The sequence below is a fragment of the Panicum virgatum genome, chromosome 2K (genome assembly GCF_016808335.1).
Source record: "Panicum virgatum strain AP13 chromosome 2K, P.virgatum_v5, whole genome shotgun sequence".
Classification (NCBI taxonomy): domain Eukaryota; kingdom Viridiplantae; phylum Streptophyta; class Magnoliopsida; order Poales; family Poaceae; genus Panicum; species Panicum virgatum.
In genome coordinates, this window is record NC_053137.1 from 53,878,476 (window position 1) to 53,898,934 (window position 20,459).

At 47.7% G+C, this 20,459-nt stretch overlaps 3 protein-coding genes across 3 annotated transcripts; 2 read left to right on the forward strand and 1 right to left on the reverse strand.

Moving 5' to 3' along the window:
• The first annotated feature begins 2,368 nt into the window (after window positions 1-2,368).
• LOC120685587 (protein POLLENLESS 3-LIKE 2-like) lies at window positions 2,369-4,799 on the forward strand. The gene is made up of 4 exons (XM_039967596.1): window positions 2,369-2,671; window positions 2,776-2,988; window positions 3,111-3,266; window positions 3,475-4,799. Exons 1-4 carry the CDS (start codon window positions 2,480-2,482, stop codon window positions 4,450-4,452), a joined length of 1,539 nt encoding a protein of 512 aa, XP_039823530.1. The 5' UTR covers window positions 2,369-2,479; the 3' UTR covers window positions 4,453-4,799.
• A 2,662-nt stretch (window positions 4,800-7,461) lies between these two features.
• LOC120685597 (protein ALTERED PHOSPHATE STARVATION RESPONSE 1-like) lies at window positions 7,462-12,449 on the forward strand. Its single transcript, XM_039967606.1, has 4 exons — window positions 7,462-8,239; window positions 8,351-8,565; window positions 9,321-9,544; window positions 11,450-12,449. The coding sequence occupies exons 1-4, from the start codon at window positions 7,462-7,464 to the stop codon at window positions 12,222-12,224; spliced, it is 1,992 nt and encodes a 663-aa protein (XP_039823540.1). The 3' UTR covers window positions 12,225-12,449.
• Window positions 12,450-12,956: 507 nt separating this feature from the next.
• On the reverse strand, window positions 12,957-19,894 carry LOC120685602 (synaptotagmin-1-like). Its single transcript, XM_039967621.1, has 13 exons — window positions 19,588-19,894; window positions 17,184-17,313; window positions 16,388-16,486; window positions 16,252-16,302; window positions 16,039-16,162; window positions 15,432-15,550; window positions 15,253-15,354; window positions 15,106-15,180; window positions 14,608-14,684; window positions 14,259-14,505; window positions 13,810-14,163; window positions 13,588-13,719; window positions 12,957-13,330 (listed from the first exon to the last, which is right to left on the reverse strand). The coding sequence occupies exons 2-13, from the start codon at window positions 17,292-17,294 to the stop codon at window positions 13,202-13,204; spliced, it is 1,620 nt and encodes a 539-aa protein (XP_039823555.1). The 5' UTR covers window positions 17,295-17,313; window positions 19,588-19,894; the 3' UTR covers window positions 12,957-13,201.
• Between the last annotated feature and the right edge of the window lie 565 nt (window positions 19,895-20,459).

Here is a 20,459-nt window from a genome sequence, read left to right on the forward strand (position 1 = left end):
AACTGCTTTGTCGCACAGCTAATTAGATATGAAAAACTTGTATTTAATTCTTATTACCAAGCAGGAACAAGCTATAAATCGAGCATAAGTCCTGCCAGTTTGTTACCTACTGATTTTATACATTCTTAATAGCTCCCTTTTGTGCAATTAATTATATCTAGTAAATCACTTCGGTTGTACCCTAATCACCACCCTAACTAGCAAAAGGAGTGCAATCACTGAACTAAACGCACTAGCATCACAGCTTTTTGTAGTTAAATGGTAGGCACCAGTTCTAGAAAGCATGAAGTCAGGCAAGAAGGTAGGGAAATGATTTGTAGTTGAGATGTGGTGTCGCTTATGTGCATTAGTTCTACCTTCCACTTCTTAGCCACACGCTTGTTGTGCAAGCCTCCTTGTGCAAGCTGGGCTGTTTTGGGTTAGGGGGGAGGAGAAAGAAGGTAAGGATAGAGGTTGGTCAAGGAGCTCTTTTGCTGTCGTCCCTTCAAGGGAGTCATGGGCGAATTTGCCTTCCCTACCACACGGCACAAACACAAACGGTACTTATACATAACTCCTTTGTCCTAACTCCCTCTTTGTTCCTCCTGCCTACATGCCCCCTATAGGCCTGCATAAAGCTCTCCTAGCAGGCATCATCCTTTCATGCTCTTAATCTTCTCTCTACCTACCAGTCCCCGCATTCTTCTGTGCAATTGGCTATTATTGGGTTAGGTGTGGTGATACTCCATGACTTCAACCCGAATTCGTCAGAACATCAAATTTGTGTTATTCCCGCTTCAACAGGCATTGTTCCTACTTCATTAGGAAATTGACTAGAAAACCTTCATCACTAGTACACTGCCTGACAACCAGAGACTTTCACTACTTTCATGCAGATAAAGCAAACATGAGGATTATGCCCTAGACTTATGTGCATAATTCCAAATCAGAGGTCAATCAGAAGTCGGTGTTGAAATAATACTTTTTCATTGGAATGAGAACGTAAAGAGAAAGCATTGCATGAACTTGGACCCGTGAAAGAAAAATACTGTTCTAAAAATTGGCATTCCAACATGGTTTTTTTTCCTTCAAAATCAAATTTCAAAAGTTTGATTTGTTTATCTGAAAGAGGCTTAATTTGTTTGGTGAAGGTGGTAACCTTTTTATGCTCCAACAGTTTGTTATATTCAAAAGTAATGCTCCAACAGTGCTTAAATCCAACACAATATCATGCGTACCGTGTCCCTTGAGTTCCTTTTTTCCTGTGGATCCACTAACAGATGACATAAAATGCTTTCAATGCTCCTTTGACTCTGTCTGAATCAGTGGATTTCTGCAAAGAAAGAAACAACCAAAGACTCCACCATGTACCCTGATTCAGTTTGTCTCCCACAGAATTACCTTCAAACTAAAACAAAAAACAATGACTTGACATATCTAGTTTATTACCAGAGGGGGGGGGGGTAATTTCTGCAAATACGCCACTCTCAGCTGATACGTACAGTTGCAAGACAATCACTACCCATGGAACCTGCTCAGAAATTTGCTTCACACAGATAAAAAACGTGTGGACAGACAAGTGACGATTAATCTCATCTTATAAATTGCTGTGGTAGAGCATGATGGGAATCCACAGCACACTTGTCCAACAGATTACAACAGCAGCCTATTCGATCAATTAACAGAGTAAATCGAAGTAAACAATGTGGACCTTGCAAAGGCAACCGCACCTCATTCATTCTGACAAGTTAACAATATTCGGGAAAGCAGCACAAGAACTACAGGTCTCTCTCTCTCTCTCTCTCTCTCTCTCTCTCTCTCGGAACGAGAGATGTAAGCATCGCCGAGGTTTCGGATCTTGACCACTCACAACGCCGTGAGTTGAGCGCCCTGGTGTCGGGGCCCCTTCTCGCCAATGGCCGCCGCCGCCCCAATTCCGGGACAGATCGCGTGACCAGCCCATTCCGGCCGGCGCCACTGCCCATCTGACGACACGTTCTCCTGCCACTGCACCGTAGCTTCGCCCTAGATCCCTTTCGTCCAGCAGCGCTCCAGCATTTCGTCGGACACCCAGCGGCGGCCGCCCGCGCCGTCACGAGGAAGCGAGGCCGGCGTCGACAGCGACAGCACGACGGGATCAACGTGCCATGCCGGCGGCGACGGCGAGGAAACAGACGGGCGCGGGCACTCCTCGATGGATGGCTCGGCCCATTCGATTAGGGGCCAGGCCCAGGAAGAGCTGGTGGGCCGTGACAGCTGTAATCAGAAGTCAGAACGGAAGGGGCCGAGGCCCAGGAGGTTCCCAACGGCTAGTTCCCCAAACGGCTAGCTCCTCCAACGGTCGGACCCCCTCCTCGACCCGATTCATATATCTCCTGCGGAATCCGATGTCCCCGCTACCAGCCTACTGCCACCGCTCCGCTTTCCCCTCCTCTCGCTCAGCTCCGTTCTTGGATCACCTCGGATCGCAAGCGAGGAGGAGGAGGAGACCGAGGCCACGATGATGCAGCAGATGCAGCAGGAGCCGTGGAACGCCGCCGCCGCGGGGCTCCTCCGGCCGACCAAGTCGGCGCCGTGCTCGCCCATCAAGCCGGCGGCGGCGGCCATGGCCCGGACCCACTCCGACTCCTTCCACGTCGCGCACAAGGTGCCCGTCGGCGACACGCCCTACGTGCGCGCCAAGCGCGTCCAGGTTAGTTTCCTTGGGTGGATGACGACGCCGTGTGGCGCGGACGGATTGGGCTCGATCTGATCGGATTCTGCCGTGCCCCCGGCCGGCCGGCGTCGGTGATGCAGCTAGTGGACAAGGACCCGGAGAAGGCTATCGCGCTGTTCTGGTCGGCGATCAACGCCGGCGACCGCGTGGACAGCGCGCTCAAGGACATGGCCATCGTGATGAAGCAGCAGAACCGCGCCGAGGAGGCCATCGAGGCCATCAAGTCGCTCCGCAGCCGGTGCTCCGACCAGGCGCAGGAGTCGCTTGACAACATCCTCCTCGACCTCTACAAGGTTCGCGTCCTTCTTCTTCGATCGAACCTTGTGGGTGTGTGTGTGTGCATGTATGTATCCGATTTGTGCACCTGAGATGGTACTGAATTTGAGTGCGTTCTTGCTGTTGTCGCGATGCGCAGAGATGCGGGCGGCTGGACGACCAGATCTCGCTGCTCAAGCACAAGCTGCAGCTGATTCATCAGGGCCACGCATTCAACGGCAAGCGCACCAAGACATCGCGGTCGCAGGGACGCAAGTTCCAGGTCACCCTCGAGCAAGAAGCCACCAGGCTCCTTGTAAGTGCACGAATTTCTTGTGGTTTTTTTGCAGATTAAGGCTTTGATACTTATCTTCAACTCAAATGAAACCTTCGACTAGTATCTTAAACTCAAATCAAACCTTCAATTGATTTCTTCAATTCAAATCAAAGCCGCAATCCATATCTTCAACTCAGATGCTAAATCTTTGTTCGCTGATCAATCTTGCCATCGTGTGGTTGTGCAGGGTAACCTAGGATGGGCGCTGATGCAGAAGGAGAACTACACGGAGGCGGAGGGGGCGTACCGGCGGGCGCTGCTCATCGGGCCGGACAACAACAAGATGTGCAACCTGGGCATCTGCCTCATGAAGCAGGGCCGCATGCTCGAGGCCAAGGACGTGCTCAAGCAGGTGCGCCCCGCCGCGGTCGACGGCCTGCGCGGCGCCGACTCGCACCTCAAGGCCTACGAGCGCGCGCAGGAAATGCTGCGGGACCTCGAGGCCAAGCTCGTCGGCCGCCCGCGCGCCGACCAGCTCGACACGAGCTGGCTCTTCGACGCGCTGCTGCTGGGATCTTCATCAAGTATCTGGCAGCCGCAGCCGTGCATCGACCACTTGCTGCCACCTCCGGCTCCAGCTCCCGTCTCGGCGCCGGCGAGGCGCGACCACTTCGCCGATGAAAACGCCGTCATGAGCAAGAAACTGGCGGCGCTCCAGGCGAACATGCTCAATGTGGACGCGCAGCCCTTCTACTCCCTGCGGATGCCGTCACTTGCAGCGAAGCCACAGAACACACTGCTTCAGCAGCAGCAGTCGCAGCAGAAGACACAGAACACACTGCTTCAGCAGCAGCAGCCGCAGCAGAAGCCAGCTCCGGTCCATGATCCCTTGGGCAACCTGAAGAGGACACGGTCCGGAAATTGCATGGACAAGGCAGGAGCAGTGGCGGACAAGGAGCACAGCACCGACGAGAACCGCGGCCGGAGGAAGTCGCTCTCGGCTGAGGACAGATGGCCGGAGCTGCCTGACCACAGCGCGTTCGACGAGGCACTCGTCGCGGCTGTCCTGGCCCCGGTGCTCGACGACGAGCCAGCAGCCACCGAAGGGAGGAATGGCCACGGCAAGCTGCCGGCAAGCTGCGACACGAGCCCAGTGGTGAAGGAGAAGATCGGCAAGAGGCTGAGGATCTTCCAGGACATCACACAGACAGTGAACAACTTCTGATTCGTTTCGGTTTTCTTCACTTTCCTACTCACAACAGGCAGGCTCGAGGTGGTGAACGCCGCGGAGGAGATAGGCTTGTTCTCCTGGGAAGCTCCTGTCTGGCAACTAAGTTAATCAGGACTTCGATTCGATTCGAGTTAATTTGATTTCCAATTCGATTTTAACACACCAAAATAACAGATGATTCTTTTGTTCGCTTCTTCAGCTTGGGCACTTCAGGAAGCGTCTGTTTACTGCTTCTTTGCCATAAGGCTTCTCCTTGTAATAGAAGTGGACCGCATCGTGTTCTAATTATGTTAGGTTAAACACTTGAATAACAAAGCTCATTTATTTTGACTCTTCTGTTATTTTGACTTGTTCACTGTGCAACCGTGAATGCAGGGGGTACTTGAATTCTTCCTGCAAATGTGCAAATGGTGACTGTGAGGGCAATTTTTCTGCGTCCGTTAATTTACGGAAGCAAGTTGCTGTTTTCAAAAAAAATTGCGTTTTATCAATAGAAAACGAATTCGATCGAAGCCAATAAAATTGAAGATCACAGAATCGTAAAATGCCAGGCTCGTTCTATTCGGTTCATGACCCACTCTCCCTGATTTTGGACAGCGTCGAGTTTTGGGCTAAGATCAGAGCCCAGGTACTAATGGGCGGACACGGCGGTCGTGGGGTGGGCTATGTGGCTTATCTTACCTTTGTAGGCCCACTGGCTGCAGCTCTAGTCCGCTAGCCCAGAACCAAATTTTGCACATCTACGAGAACCTTCACAATTACTCCATCTAAAATTCTAAAAAAAAAAACTCCATTAAAGTCGGTGTCATGGGCCCTGTTTGGTTCCCTTAACATATCATAGCACACCATTTCCGAAAAAAGAATCTCGCATGCATGAAGTACTAAACGAAGTTTATTTGCAAAACTTTTTCACGGATGTGTGTAACTTTTCACGACGAATCTAATTATAGTAATTAATCGATGATTGGATACAGTGATGCTATAGTAACCAACCTCTAATCGCGCGGTCAAAGACCTCATTAGGTTCGTCTCGTGAAGTAAAACAGGGCTGTGGAGTTAGTTTTGCAAATTGACTTTATTTAGTATCCCTAATTATTGGTCAAAATTTTTGTGCTACTAGTACTACTACCAACCAAACAGGCCATGATTCATGCCGGACATGTGGTACTTTTGCACGTGGGGTGGGCTAATTGTGTCATGATTCATGTCGTGGGGTGGGCTATGTGGCTTATCTTACCCTTGTAGGCCCACTGGCTGCAGCTCTAGTCCGCTAGCCCAGAACCAAATTTTGCAGATCTACGAGAACCTTCACAATTACTCCATCTAAAATTCTAAAAAAAAAACCTCCATCTAAAGTCGGTGTCATGATTCATGCCGGACATGTGGTACTTTTGCACGTTTTTGTGATCTCATGTCCTAAAACATCATTGTGATCTGAAATTACTTTTTTTTTTAGTCCACGCATTAACAGTACTATGTAAGGTTAGATTTCTCGCGGTAGAACATGTCCATGTTCTCTTACGTTCAATTCTCTAAGTCAGCATGGGTGAGCGGGCGTTCTTTAAACAATGTCGTTACACCAACAATTGACTTGTTTGACTTTTGGATTGGTAATAATAATCATAGCATGCTATTTCAGTATTTTTAAGAGAATAAATAGCTAGGTAGCCATTAGCTTTGTGTACTTGGTGTAGCCACTAGCTTTGTCGCTACAATAGCTTGTAATTATTTACATTACTAAAAAAATATAAAGATAGGTGGGTAATGCCGAACTACCTAGCTATTTATTTTGACTCTTCTGTTATTTTGACTTGTTCACTGCAGATGGGCGACCCAGAAATTTTTTCCCTTGAAATGTTTGGGGGTCGGCCATCCGTAGCTTCAATGTGTTTTTAGCAAATTTTGGTAGTAAGAGTTTGGAAATGATCGCAGCATTCAGCATCACTTCGGTGGAAAAAAAAAGCAGGAGAAGGAAAAGCCCGTGCCGGGCCGGGCTAGGGCCATGTCTTTACCATGCGGAGCGCAAGGCATTCACTCTGCCCAACGCCACAAAGCCAAATCCTCCCGAATTCGAACCACCGAGCCGTCAGCACTCAGCAGCCCGTCCCCATGTTCAAATCCCAACCGGAGCGGTCTGTTTGAGTGAGCGAATCATCAGATGCCGTTGCCACACCGGAGCCCGCACCCGCCGCGAGCAACTGCCAATCGCGCAGGGCATTGAATACCCCCAACCCGACCCACTCGCCTCGGCTCGCTCGGTTTCAAAACGCTTTCTGCAAAAGTGGCGTGGCGCGGCTCAAAAACAGCGAGACCGAGCCCCGAAACGCCTCCGCGGCCCACCAAAAAGCCTCCCCGCCCGCCCGCCCGCGCCACGCCGAGCCGACGACACTCGGGAGCACACGCGGCTACGGCACGCAAGCCGGCCCGTTCCGCACCAAAACCCCCGAGCCGAAACCCCTCTCCCCAGTGGCGCAGCGCGACCGTTGGAGAGGAGAGGGGGATTTCCCCGCGCTGCCCCCGGGCCGGCCGACGGGCGCGGCGCAAAGGCGGCCAGGCGGGGGTGGTTCGGGGAGCCCGAGAAAGACCAAGGCCGCGCACGCTGCCCGAGACCTCACGCACTCGGGCCCCTGGCTGCGTGCCGCGCCGCTCTGGTTGCATGCGACGCGACCGAGCCGGTTGCTAGCTCTGGTCTGGTGGGCCGCGGTGCCGTGCCGGGGGGCTCTGCTGCGGCGGGGCGGCACACCTGCTGTCGCAGGCAGCACGCGTACAAAGCAGGGGGCGAGCCGGCGAGGAGGGCGTGTGGGCTGCGTGAGATGTGAAGAAGAGGACGCCGCCGCAGGGGGCGAGAGACCGAGAGAGGCATTGTTGGGTAGTGGGTGCTGGCGTACTGCTGCTCCAGCCAGCCGCTCGCTCGGGCCGCACAACGGTTACTAGCTAGGGGAGAGAGAGTGAGGTTGGTGAGGTACCGAGGCGTGGTGCGCGCGCGCGATCGCCGGAGCGGCGATGGGCTGCTGCCAGTCGCGGCTGGAGCGGCTGGAGGCGGTGTCGCGGTGCAAGGCGCGGCGGCGCTACACCAAGCAGCTGGTGCAGGCGCGGCGCGACATGGCGGCGGCGCACGCGCTCTACCTGCGCGCGCTGCGGGCCACGGGCGCCTCGCTGCTGCACTTCTCCAGCGCCGAGGCGGAGCACCCGCACCCGCACTCGTCCGCGGCCCGCCACCACCACCGCCACCACCCGCCGCCGCCCTCCCCGCCACCGCCCCCGACGCCGCCGCCGCCTCCTCCCCCACCGCCCCCGCCGCCGCTCAGCCCGACCCCGACCGCCAGGTCCTGGACGACGAACTCCTCCTCGATCTCCGCGTCCGCCATCCTGCCCCCGCCGCCGCCGCCGCCGCCAGTGACGTCCAGCTGGGACTTCTGGGACCCCTTCGCGCCTTCCTCCTCCCGCTCCGTCACCGAGGACGCCGACTGGGACGACGCCGCCACCACCGTCGTCGACGCCCCCATCGCGCCCGCGCCTCCCGTCGTCACGGCCGCCGCCGCGGTGGCCGCGCCCCCGTCCATCGTCACCGCAACCACCACCTCGACCACACCTAGCGAGCTCACCGTCGTCGCCGTGCCCCGCGGCGGCGGCGCGGGGAACAAGGACCTCGCCGAGATCGCCACCGAACTCGACGAGTACTTCCTCAAGGCGGCCGACGCCGGCGCCCGTGTCGCTGCGCTGCTCGAGGCCCCCATCTGCGAGCCCCCCGAGCCCAGCGCCACCAACAGCAGCCTCCCAGGTAAGCCATTTCTTAAGACTCCAATAAATCAGCTCACTAATCAATTGCTTGTTCTTGACCACATTTTGCTTATTGATGCGAATCCTTCCCTTTTGTTAACTTCTGCTGCAGGGAAGGTATTGAGTTACAGCAAGAACTTGACGCCCATGGGATGGACCTGGGGTGGCGCAGGAGGGTATGGGAAAGGTAGCAATGGCTTCACAAGGTTCGGTAGAGGTGACGGGGGGATGGTCCTGGGCAGTGCCGGAGGCGGTGGAATGCTCAGCCATTCATCCACCGTGGAGAAGCTCTACGCATGGGAGAAGAAGCTGTTTCTTGAGGTCAAGGTGAGACCGTGAGAGTAGTGCTTTCTTTGCGCTTTAACTTTAGCAGTGACAGTGGGTTTCACTTTGCTTTCTCATTTAGTATTAGCGCGAACATACAGAATGATCGAAACAAACCGCTTGATTCTTCAGATCTCGAGTGTGACTCTGTAAGGGAGTGGCGTGGTGCTTTTGAGGGTCCTTTTGTTTTGTTGCTCGTGGTTTGATCTGTTGTCCTGTGACCTGTGTTGGGGGATGGATATAACAAGGATTCAGACATTCAGTGGGGTGGCAATTGGCTTCGTCTGAAGAAAGGTTGTAGTGGACACAAGGACGTGTAGTGCGTAGTGCACATGGATGCTGCTTCTTACACTGTCTTCAGTTTGTTTCTCCCCTCTGTCAGGAGCTTCTGTAAAGATTCTCAGCATGCATCTCGATTCTCCGAAGTAGAAAGATCAGTAGATCACCTTCATGCTTCTTTATTTTAACCTCGCTGTACAAACATGCTAGGCTAAATCTGAATGGGGCCGAGAATATTTGATTTCATCTTCAACTATATTGCAGTGAAAACCATTGCTATCCATAATCCTCGATCAGATGAGTTCTGAATTCTGCTTTTCTTATTTCTTTGTCATTGTAAAAGTGGGATATTTATACTCCTTTGATCATGTATTCGCATCTGTTAAAAATCATGTTATTGTAGCTTTCTCTGCAGCTTTAAGTATGGCATATTCGTGCTCCTTTTGATAGGACTATCCCTTTTCTTTTACTGCATGCAGAGTTATGAGGGGTATAAGCAAGAGCATGATAAGAAGGTCAGTCTGTTGAGAAAGCAGGAGGTGAAGGGCGTGGATTACTTGAAGATGGAAAAGAATAAGATGGAGATTGAAAGCCTGGAGTCCAAAATGCTGGTTGCCAACCAGTCCATCGAGACCACCACTTCTGAGATAATCAGGCTCAGAGAATCAGAGCTGTTTCCCCAACTTCTTGAGCTGGTTGCTGGGTTAGTACAAATGCTCCCTTCATCCTTCCCGTCTGCATCTAGTAGTTGTAATATTCTAATGTAGGGTGCTTCACATGTTCGCTACTTCCACTTGTACCTGTCGTTTTGCATTGCATATGAGATCAGAGTAAGGATGGACGTATGGGCCACGGACTGCCTTCTACCCATGCTCAAGTAGTCAAGTGTATGCTAGCTATGGAAAACAGTAGTGATGTTTGTTCTTTACTCTTTTGGGTTCTTGCTGGCTTGCAGCTGCTACCTCACACCATGAAGCTTTTTTTCTATTATACTTTTGTAAAAGTAACTTTGTCACTGTACAAGGCACTTTTTACTGAAGTGAGCTAACATTTAGGGCGTCCGCAATGAGGAGCTGGAAATCGCTAGCGATTAGAAATTTAAAAAAGAAAAATAATGCACAGCAGGACAGTACTGACAGGAGTGGAAGAGAAGTCAGTGACTGTGAGCTCGTTGGGGAACGTGCGAGATAGGCGACGAGTTCGTCGCTGGCAACATAGCTATTCTCTTTCTCTCTCCATCCACGTAGGCAAATAGCTAGCGATTTCAGCCTCATTGCGGACGCCCTTAAAGTAGTGAAGTTTGGAGGCTATGAAGTGGTGCAGAGCTAGTGGGATCTTAGAATTTGGACTGTGCTGACTGAATCTTCTGATCATTGATATGGTCAGACTAGACCTGGCCGGGAGATCTTTGGCTTCATTGTCTGATCAACTAGGGGGCACTGGTGACGTGAACTATCAATTGCTAGTTGTGTTGTCTGTCTATTGGTTTAGGGAAATTTATCCACAGCACACTGCGAAAGCACGGTCTTGTGCAGAACACATCGTCAAAGTCAATTTTGTTTCCAGCACACCGTGAAAATGCTATTTGGTTTGTAACACACAACATCAAATAAAATAACTATATCTGATAAGGAGATCGATAAATAGACAAGTTTACCCTGCGCTGCATTCGCTGCAGCTCCCTTATCTTCTCTCTTCTGTATCTTCTCATCCCCCCCAGCCATTATATTTAATGTTTATCTCCTGTTTCCCAACCTCAAGAGCTGGCAGAGCTTCTGCTCTGTTCCCTCTGCTGCTCGCTCAAGCAGCTGCGAGTTGTGCCGCTTGAGCTCCATGCCATCGCTACCTGCCTATATATACTTCGCTACGTGTCGCGCTACCCGCCGTCTCTGCCCGCCTATGCCTCGGCGCGAGCTGCGCCGACACTACCCGCACAAGCCCCACGATTGCTGATGCATCGTGCTGCCCGTGCGAGCTGCTCACGGCTGGTGCTGCAAGAGATGTGCTAGTGCGGCGCCAGGTGCCGGCTAGCATGCTGCATGCAAGCACATTATCTCCAAACCATCATGGAGAGAGGAGATGGAATGGGAGATGCCCAGCAGACAAAGGACGGTGTGGAAGAGAGAAGAAGAGATGTGGGGATGAAGATGATAAGTAGGCTCCAGCAAAGAGTAAAACAGTCCTTTTATTTAACCTCTCAGCTGAAAATGAATAGTTTATGGGATGTAATGTGTGGTAGACCAAATGGTGCTTTCGCAGTGTGCTGGAAACAAAATCGACTTTGGCGGTGTGTTCTACACAAAATCATACTTTCGCAGTGTCCTGTGGACAAATTTCCCATTGGTTTATCGGGGCCGATTGTTTCAAACTGGTTGTGGCTAAAGGTAGCTTCAACTTTCAAGGGGGCTCCCAATAAATATTAGCACAAAATGTCAATACCATTATTATTTTCGGGCAGCAGGTCTCCTTTCTATAGATTTTTTTTGTTTTCATCATTCTCATGGATACTTCTTTTTGTAAACCAGTGTTATTTCTGGTAGTACACTTTCTTTATTCAGAATTTAGTGTTTTTACCGTACTTATGCATGCTTCTGTTTGTGAATTTCAGCTTGATGAGCATGTGGAGGGGCATGTACGAGTGTCATCAAGTTCAGACCCACATCGTGCAACAGCTTGAGTATCTCAAAGCTCGAAATATGAACCCAACTTCCAATGTCCACCGGCAAGCAGCTCTTCAGCTTGAAATAGAGGTTGACAGATGGTATTCAGCCTTCTGTAACCTTGTGAAGTCCCAGAGGGATTATGTGTATTCACTGACTGGTTGGCTTCGCCTATCACTGTTCTGCCACCACGACCCACTGACCAAAGCTCAGAACTCTGATATTTATGGCTTGTGTGAGGAATGGCAGCTAGCCATCGATCGAATCCCAGATAAGGTGGCCTCAGAAGGGATCAAGACTTTCCTAACAGTAATCCACGCTGTTGTGATTCAACAAGCTGAGGAACAGAAGCTGAAGAAAAGGTCAGAGTCTGCATTCAAAGAATTCGAGAAGAAGTCAGAGGAGCTGAGATCCTTGGAGTCAAAATACGGGCCATATATAGGTGCTGAAGGTTATAGAGAAATGTCGCGAAAATCACCTGTAGCTGACAAGCGGGCAAAGGTGGAGGCCCTGAGGAGCCGCGCTGATGAGGAGAAGAGCAAGTATGAGAAGAGCATTGGAGTCACAAGAGCAATGACCTTGAATAACCTGCAGACTGGCTTGCCTAATGTTTTCCAGGCAATGACGGGCTTCGCCAGTGTCTGCACGGAGGCGTTCGAGTTGGTGTACAACTTCAAGAGAAGCTCAGACCGGATCCTCGATGCGAAGAGGCTGCTGACCTGAAGCGATGTTGCCTCACTGTATAAAATGTATACAGTTCTAGACTTCTAGTAACAATAGTAGGGTGGAAGAGAGTTTACCTTGCAACCTTTGTGTGGCTGTTATCAGGTTCTAATGGCACACTAGTAGGAGCAAATATGCCGTCCAGCTCATTTACTTGATGTGAATGAACTTTTGAGGTTTTGTTCTTTCTTTCTTTTTGGTAGCATAAGTTCTTGTTCTGATGTAGGAATCGAATTGCGGCGGATTCAAAAATACTCCCTCTATCCTTAAAAACAAGTCATTCTAGAATTCAAAATATTGTCCTAAAATACACTATTTAGAAAGTGTATGTATATGCTAGAATCAATAAGTGCTAAATTTGGGTATTAAATAGGGACAACTATGGTTATTTATTTTTTTGTTAATTTAGTCCAGAATTTCTAGGATGATTTGCGTGTTTCGAAAGAAAAAATGTTTTTTTTTGAACAGCCGTCTCTGCAATCCAGAAATGGGCCGGCCCTGTCGCGATTCTTGTTTTCCTGGGCCTTGTGATATGGTAATTCTAATTGGCTATTGCAACTTTGTACGTTCAGCGTTCTCTCTCTCAAAAAAAAAAAAATCTTTGTACGTCCAGCGTTAAGCATGCCACACGCTAAATGGCGTGCAAACATACCGTCAAAACAAATATTTTGAGCTATTTATTTAAGAATAAAAGGAAACATGCTTGGTATACTTGTGACAGAATGCTGAGTATACTTGTGACAGGAAACACGCTAAAATCATTGACAGAATGCTGAGTATACTTGTATGATCTGTATTACTCACAGAATAAGTTCCATAAGACCAAAGAAAAAAAAAATCTCAACAACAGATGTCTAGAAACGGAGCAAATATCGACTAGAGCTCAATTACAGAATTCCGCAAACTGAGTAATAGGAACATCGACATCCATATCTCATTCCTGTACTACATTCAGGCATTCAAGTTCTTTCTGCTGTCTAGGAAGTTCTCCATTGCATCTCAATCTGTATCTGGCCATTTTTTGAGTCTATGAGATGGTACTTCTCATTAATCCGCTTGTTGCTGATCACGTCTGCAAGGCTGATATCAATGTAGCCCAAAGTTTCCTGAATCAAGAAAATACAGGCATCAGGATACAAGAAATTTAATATTGGTCTCATCGCATAATCCACCTTGCAATGAATTTTACATACTACTGGAAAGCAGAGGTCCCAAAAAATCTAATGCAACTAGTAGCGACTTTATACTCCCTCCTTTTTAAAATATACGACACTAGTCCTGAATGTCATATTGTTAAAATGGAGGCAGCGGCTAACGGTAAACATGTACATTACTACACCATTCTCCAATCAAGAGGATGTACCTTGCCATGTATCAGCCCTTTCTTCGGGGCTTTACTTAGGACTTCAACATGTAGCTTATCATTTACAGGTGGTTCCTCACACACAAACTCGAATTCATCCTCCCATCGTGGATCCCTATTCTTCTTGATGACCTAGCACAGGGGTGTAAATAAAGAGAGATCAATCAAGCATAGCCATTCCATGAAGTTATACAGAAAAAGCATAATTTATATCCCTAATACCTTTGTTTTCTTCTCCTCGCCTTTGAAAATTATTTTCGCATATGGGTTTGTATGGTGCTTCCCCTCAAGATCTTGAGCTTCATGAACAATAACATGAAGCAGACCACCACCAGCTGGAGTACCATCTGGAGCTTTCTCTACCACATCGGCACCCTCTGTGCCTTCTTTCTCCATATCTTCTTCCTTGAAAGGCTTGTATGTAAGCTCTAGAGTAAGCTGGCCACGAGACTTCTCATTTTGTACATCATTTGGATCCATGGTCTTAAGCAAGTCGAGGGTAGTAACTTTAGTCTCATCTGCTGGGAGGTCTTTTAATAGGACACTATTCATTCCCATCTTTTCATGTTTTCCAACCTATATATATCAAACAAAAAAGTAACTGCATATTCTTGGGTAAAAGTATATCACCAGAAAAGGTACTGCAGATTTTAAAAAGAAAGCGGCCATACCTGTTCCCAGTCAAAGACATTAACTTCAAGAGCCTGAGTTTCTGGATCTGTCACAACAAATTTGAAATCTTCATTCCACTCCGGATTAAGATTGCTGCGCTTTACAGTTGTTTTTTTGGATGGAAGCTTGTCATCTGACATCTTAAGTTTCACATATGGGTCTGATTTACCCAGCAGATCCTTCTTCCGCAGATTCTGGGCTCTTACAACCTTCACAAGTAGAATTCCAACAGGTTTTTTCGATGCTCTGGGGATTTTGGAAACCATTAGCAATACTCATTTCTTATCAGGTCTGTTGTGATGTATAACAAGTTAACAACCCAAAATTGAAAAGGTGATAAAAATTTACTTTGAGGGATCCATTATAGGTACTTCTAATGTCTTCGGCCACAAATACATGCTCGCTACTTGCTTCTTGATGGTCTCCTGAAAATAGAGGAAACAAAGCATAACAAAATGAGCTAACTGTACCGAAAGGAGTGAATTAGATACAACACTACACATCCACTGCAAAGAGCAAGCTAGATACTGCAGAAGAATGACACTAAAGTCTAAATCCAAGTGATCAACCATCACATTACAGCAAGGATGCTTTACACAAATGCCTATGCAGCAATGCATTTGAACACATGCAGGCCAATAAACGCAACAAGCCAAAAAATTGTTTTACAAGATTGATGTGAATATAGAGAAATAGAAGGGATGTACTCAGCTTCAGCATGAAACTTTAGCCATTACCAATTTCAGAAAGAAAAAAAAAATGAAAATTCAGCATTTAGTTCGCAACATAGTGTGACAAATAAGAAAACTTTCACATGAGAATGTTCAGAACAGGAGTCCAGAATACCTGAACAAATCTGTAAAGACCAGGAATAGCCATTACATCTGCTCCAAGAAGTTTTAGCCCAAAGTCAACATGTGGCTGAAAAAACAATCCCAATTAGCAAAGTGTGGTGCATCAAAATAATGCAAACACGAGTAAAAGTTGTCATACCTTCTCCATGAGAGAGACAAGGATTTTAGCAAAGCAAGGAAATGTAGGCACCAATGGCTTCAGAGTAATACGAGGTAAAGCAAAGACTTGTAGATCCACAATCTGAATATCTCAGGGGAAACACAGATCTCAGTTAGTTCGCTTGAACAGAATCTAACTGATGACAGTACAGTTTATACCTGGATAGTTGCTTTCAAACCATAAGCTTTTACAGCAACAGTGACATTTGGATTTGCAGCCCATTTAAGACATGGTTCCATTATCAGCTCTTGCTCCTCTGTGACGTATACTTTCATCCCTGTGAGGGAAAGACATGGATTGTTTAAAGATTCATTTTTGCAACACAAGTTGTAAGAGAATCAGCATCACATACATATCTAATGTAAGCCAGTGTAAACAGAGGTTGCTCACATTATTACATGCTCTACATGGAAAAGTTTATGTATAAACGTCACCAGTACTACATATCCAGCCAGATGACATGCCAACTTTCATGTATCACCAGTGAATGAATTGTTCAGTTATACTCAGTTGGAACACAGATGTAACACCGTCTCCCCGTATGACCACATCCCATATCATCAGAATACAAAATTTTGAGCCACAACAATTTTACAATAAGGGCTAAATGGCTAATTGGCTCCTTGTGAACATCCCAATGCTAACTCAAGATATAGAATACAAAAACAGCATAAAGGATGCGCAATTGTTTGCTGTAAAGTCATGCACAGTATGTTGCACGTAACGAAAATTCTAGTTCAAACATAAGAATGCAACATCACTGACCTTGAAAGGTTGGCGGTAAGCTACCCAAAGTAAGAGTTTCGAACTCAACCGAGTCTATCTTATATTTTGCAGTATTCTCGGCAATAATTGGCTTAGCGATTTCCTGTGCAGTTTTGCAGATAGCCTACAGGATAAAAACACAAAGCATTCAATGTCAATCAGAGATAATAAATTCATGCTGAGAGCAAATGAGATTACGAGAAGATACAGTACCTTGTTAAGATAGGGCCACATCAACTCCAAAAACCTGTTCAGCCAATCAATCTATAGACGAGGAAGAAAATGAGGATCTAAATGTACAATTAGAATTATTATTTCTTGCTATCTTATTATTGAAGAAGAAGCATACTCTATCATAGTCAGGATTCTTGACCCACAAAGGAATTTCGGGAAGGATGGATTCCAAAGATTTTGAATCATATTCCACAAGCGGACGAACTTTGACATCCTGACAAGCAAGTAGGGAGAATGAAACTTATCCATGAACCCATATTATTGAATTCAACCTCAAACATTGAAGATCCTTTACAAGCATAAGCAAGAGAAAAGGCATATGTTGTATTAGACTAAACCACTTTGACTCATCCTTGCCATTATTACTCAAACCAGAATGCTGCAAATTTAATAGGACACTAGAAATTGCACAAAGGAGTAAGGGACAATATGAACTTGAGATCACATGATTCTGCAAACAATGGATTATATGATTTCTCTAGGTTTGCAACTCCTTCACGAAATGACCCTTTGCAGGTGGATGCAACATTTGCCAGTGCTACTTCATCAGTTCATAAGGCATCAAAGGTAAATTGGACATGCAAATGTAGAGTTTGATGGCATACATCACAACAAAATATAATAAAAAAACAATATAATACTCACAGCTTATGTCAACAATGCTAGTCAGAAAGGACAGAATAGACATGGGATATGCAGAAAAAGCAAATATGTTCAACATCAACCACAGGCCTTTTTGTTTCATCTTAACTGCAAGATCTCAAATTACCCCCACATCATTTGGTTAAAACTATTCCAGAAGCACATTGGCAAAGCAGCTATCCACATTCCACAATCAAACTATTCATCATATAACAGCCAATAGAAATCATACTCTAAGAATGAATGAAGTACAAAAGGAAAGTCCGCACCTTGACATCATTTGGCTGGACGTAGATGAAGAGGAAGTACCCAATAACAATACCAGCTGAAAACCCAAAGCCAAATCCAGAGAAACCAAGCACTGTGCTAATTACACCCATCTCGGATTCCGTCCAAAACCTTCAGATACAAAACAGCTTTCAACCAAAAGTTGCAAAACAAACATAAAAAAGGATATAATCAATTGAAATTTGCACTCATGAAAAACAATAAACCAAAAGCACTTCACTCTGCTAAATTGCAAGGGAACAACTAGACTAATCCGACTTCCTAACGATGCAAAGATCCTATTCAATATGCTGCACAACACCAGATAAAACAAACACCAAGATCGTACATCCTTAGTCAAACATATTTATATGAATTCTCCCCCAGAAGCAAAAGGCAATTTCCCACATTAGAAACTGGAGGGACCCAGTAATCAAGGCTTTCGCCAGCTATGAAAGTAATGCTTTAGACCAAATCACACAAGAATAGCACTTGAAGTGTATAAAAATTTAGTGAGAGCGATAGGAATAGTTCAACAGAGCCCGTATCTTTTTGCCCTAGTGATGGATGAGGTCACAAGAGACATACAAGGTGATATTCCTTGGTGTATGCTTTTCGCTGATGATGTCGTGTTAGTTGATGAAAGAAGTGCGGGAGTGAATAGGAAGCTGGAGTTGTGGCGGCAAACGCTAGAGTCCAAAGGTTTTAGACTTGGCAGGACTAAAACTGAGTATATGAGGTGTGACTTCGGCGTCACTCATGAGGAGGGAGATGTTACTTTGGAAGGCCAAGTAGTGCCCAAGAGGGATACCTTTCGATATTTGGGATCGATGCTACAGGGAGATGGAAATATTGATGAGGATGTTAGTCATAGAATCAAAGCGGGATGGATGAAGTGGCGCCAAGCATCTGGCGTCCTTTGTGACAAGAAGGTACCTCAGAAGTTAAAAGGCAAGTTTTATAGAACGGCGATTAGACCGGCAATGTTGTATGGTGCGGAATGTTGGCCTACAAAAAGACGGCACGTCCAACAATTAAGTGTTGCAGAAATACGCATGTTGCGTTGGATTTGTGGGCATACAAGGATGGATCGAGTTCGAAATGATGATATACGGGATAGGCTAGGGATAGCACCAATTGAAGAAAAGCTTATCCAACACCGGCTGAGATGGTTTGGACATGTACAACGGAGACCACCAGAGGCACCAGTGCATAGTGATATCCTAAAGCACGACGGTAATATGAGGAGAGGCAGGGGCCGGCCTGAAGTTGACATGGGAAGAAACAATTAGAAGAGACTTGAAAGACTGGAGTATACCTAGAGATTTGTCCTTGGATAGGAGTGCTTGGAAAGCCACGATTCACGTGCCAGAACCATGAATAATGGTCTTTGTTGGGTTTCAACTCTAGCCTACCCCAACTTGCTTGGGATTAAAAGGCTTTGTTGATGATAGGAATAGTTCAACAACACGACTATTGGGACCTTGGGGGCAAGGAGAATACTTGTAACTTTCGAGCTGATCAGGCAGGTATCAAAATAATGCAGCAGCAGCACATTACTGTACGCTATTATATATTGATTGAGAAGACAAAAGGTGAATACAACTAGTGGAGGAAAAGATGTGAAGGCTGGCATTCTGACATCTTTAATGTTGTTTTGGCTTGCGGGTCGCCTCGGTGCTTTAATCTTCGCTTTTGAGGCAGGTTTCGGATTGGATCAAATCAAGAGTGGTGGTCTGGTGGACTAAAAATATAAGAAAGGGGGTGTAACAGTTCAGGGTTGAATTCAATAGAATGGAAGGCATAACTGAAATTTAAGTATGTTTCCGAAACAAAAATGTTGGACCCAATCCAGTTGAAGGACCCAAAACAGGAATCAGGTTACCACTTTTTAAGATGGAAGAATTCAGGAGTAACAGGTTGCATGCACTCATCAAAAAGAAAATTACAGTTAAAAAAACTCGCTGAAACGGACAACGAAACAGATGCAGCGCATACATTTGTTCATGCCTATACTAGCTAAATATGACGATCACTGTGTTGAAATCGAAGTTACGACGCCTCTGGAAAAAAATTAAAAAAAAACGCAGAGAACTGCATCACTTAACATCCGAACCACGCGTTTGTGTTACCACATCGACGCATCACAAAATTTCCCCGGAAAACGCACAGAAATGCAGAACCAAAGCGAGGAAATACGCTTTATCTGTCGCCCCTCCTGCGCCTCGTTCTCGCCACAAACCTGCAGAAATCCACGGAAGGAACGCCGGGAGGGAACCCCGAAAACTGAAAAGCGTCGATCCTACGAACCCATCAAGGTCGTAAACTCCGAACCACGGAGAACCTGGATCGCGCGAACTCGTCGGGGGGACCGAATCGAAGAGGGGAGTGAGAGACAATACGAACCACCGAGGTGTCTGGGCGGGGCGGGGCGATCGCGACGCTGGCTAATCCCTCGCGGATTCGGGGGGCGAGTCCATGGAACGCTCGTCGGGGTCGGGGCTCCGGTGCGGGCGGCGGCGAATTTTTTGTCGGAGCTGGATTCGACTTGGGCCGGCGGGGGCGGAGGAATCGAATGGTTTTTGGTGGCAGGAACCGAGGAGGGGGTGGGGTTCGTCTCTGCCGCTGCCCACGTTGCCGGTCACGCACGCGGCGGCCGCGATCCAAGGAAGGGGTGGCAATAATTTCGGGCGAAGCAAGCGCCTAATTTAATTTAATTATTTCTGATCGCACAAGCGCCTAATTAAGGGCCACTAAACAAGTGTGCGTGGGCCCGAAGGGGATCCTCGCCACTGCCCTGCGGGCAAGCGGGCGCGTCCCCGGCGACGCTGACACGCGGGCCAGGCCGGTGTCCGCTTCCTCTTCCTCCTGGACGTGGCAGCAGCGGGTGGGGCCCGGGTGGCCCGTACCGTACTGCCACTTGCGTCAAGAGTCACGAGACCGACAGCGAGAGGAAGAGGATGGTCTGCAAGTTCGAATGCCAAAAGGCGAGTGAAAACTCTTTTTTTTAAAAAAAAAAGAGGCGAGTGAAAAAACTGAAACAAATTCGAATAGTACCACGGAAAATTCACCCGAACGCCGTGAAAGATTCCCGTACAGAGCCATCCTATTTTCGGCGGACTCGAGAACAAGAAGCTGCTGCTGCTGCAACAGGCCAACAGTTCACCTGAGCGAGACTGCGAGAGGAAGGTTGTGTGCCTGGTGTTGCATGGCTTGGCGTTGCCGAATGCCGAACAGGATTGGCAGCCACGCATGTCTCCATGATTCGTCCGCCACGC

Bases quoted from the DNA above. Each gene is read 5' to 3' on its own strand.
- LOC120685602 (XM_039967621.1), bottom strand. From the start codon at position 17,294: ATGGGTGTAATTAGCACAGTGCTTGGTTTCTCTGGATTTGGCTTTGGG. The intron at 16,487-17,183 runs GTGCGGACTTTC...CTTGCTTGTCAG, and splicing joins TCCAGCCAAATGATGTCAAG to GATGTCAAAGTTCGTCCGCT. The intron at 14,164-14,258 runs GTATGGCCGCTT...TGATATATATAG, and splicing joins ATGTCTTTGACTGGGAACAG to GTTGGAAAACATGAAAAGAT.
- LOC120685587 (XM_039967596.1), top strand. From the start codon at position 2,480: ATGATGCAGCAGATGCAGCAGGAGCCGTGGAACGCCGCCGCCGCGGGG. The intron at 2,672-2,775 runs GTTAGTTTCCTT...TCGGTGATGCAG, and splicing joins TGCGCGCCAAGCGCGTCCAG to CTAGTGGACAAGGACCCGGA. The intron at 2,989-3,110 runs GTTCGCGTCCTT...CGCGATGCGCAG, and splicing joins TCCTCCTCGACCTCTACAAG to AGATGCGGGCGGCTGGACGA.
- LOC120685597 (XM_039967606.1), top strand. From the start codon at position 7,462: ATGGGCTGCTGCCAGTCGCGGCTGGAGCGGCTGGAGGCGGTGTCGCGG. The intron at 8,566-9,320 runs GTGAGACCGTGA...TACTGCATGCAG, and splicing joins AGCTGTTTCTTGAGGTCAAG to AGTTATGAGGGGTATAAGCA. The intron at 9,545-11,449 runs GTTAGTACAAAT...TGTGAATTTCAG, and splicing joins CTTCTTGAGCTGGTTGCTGG to CTTGATGAGCATGTGGAGGG.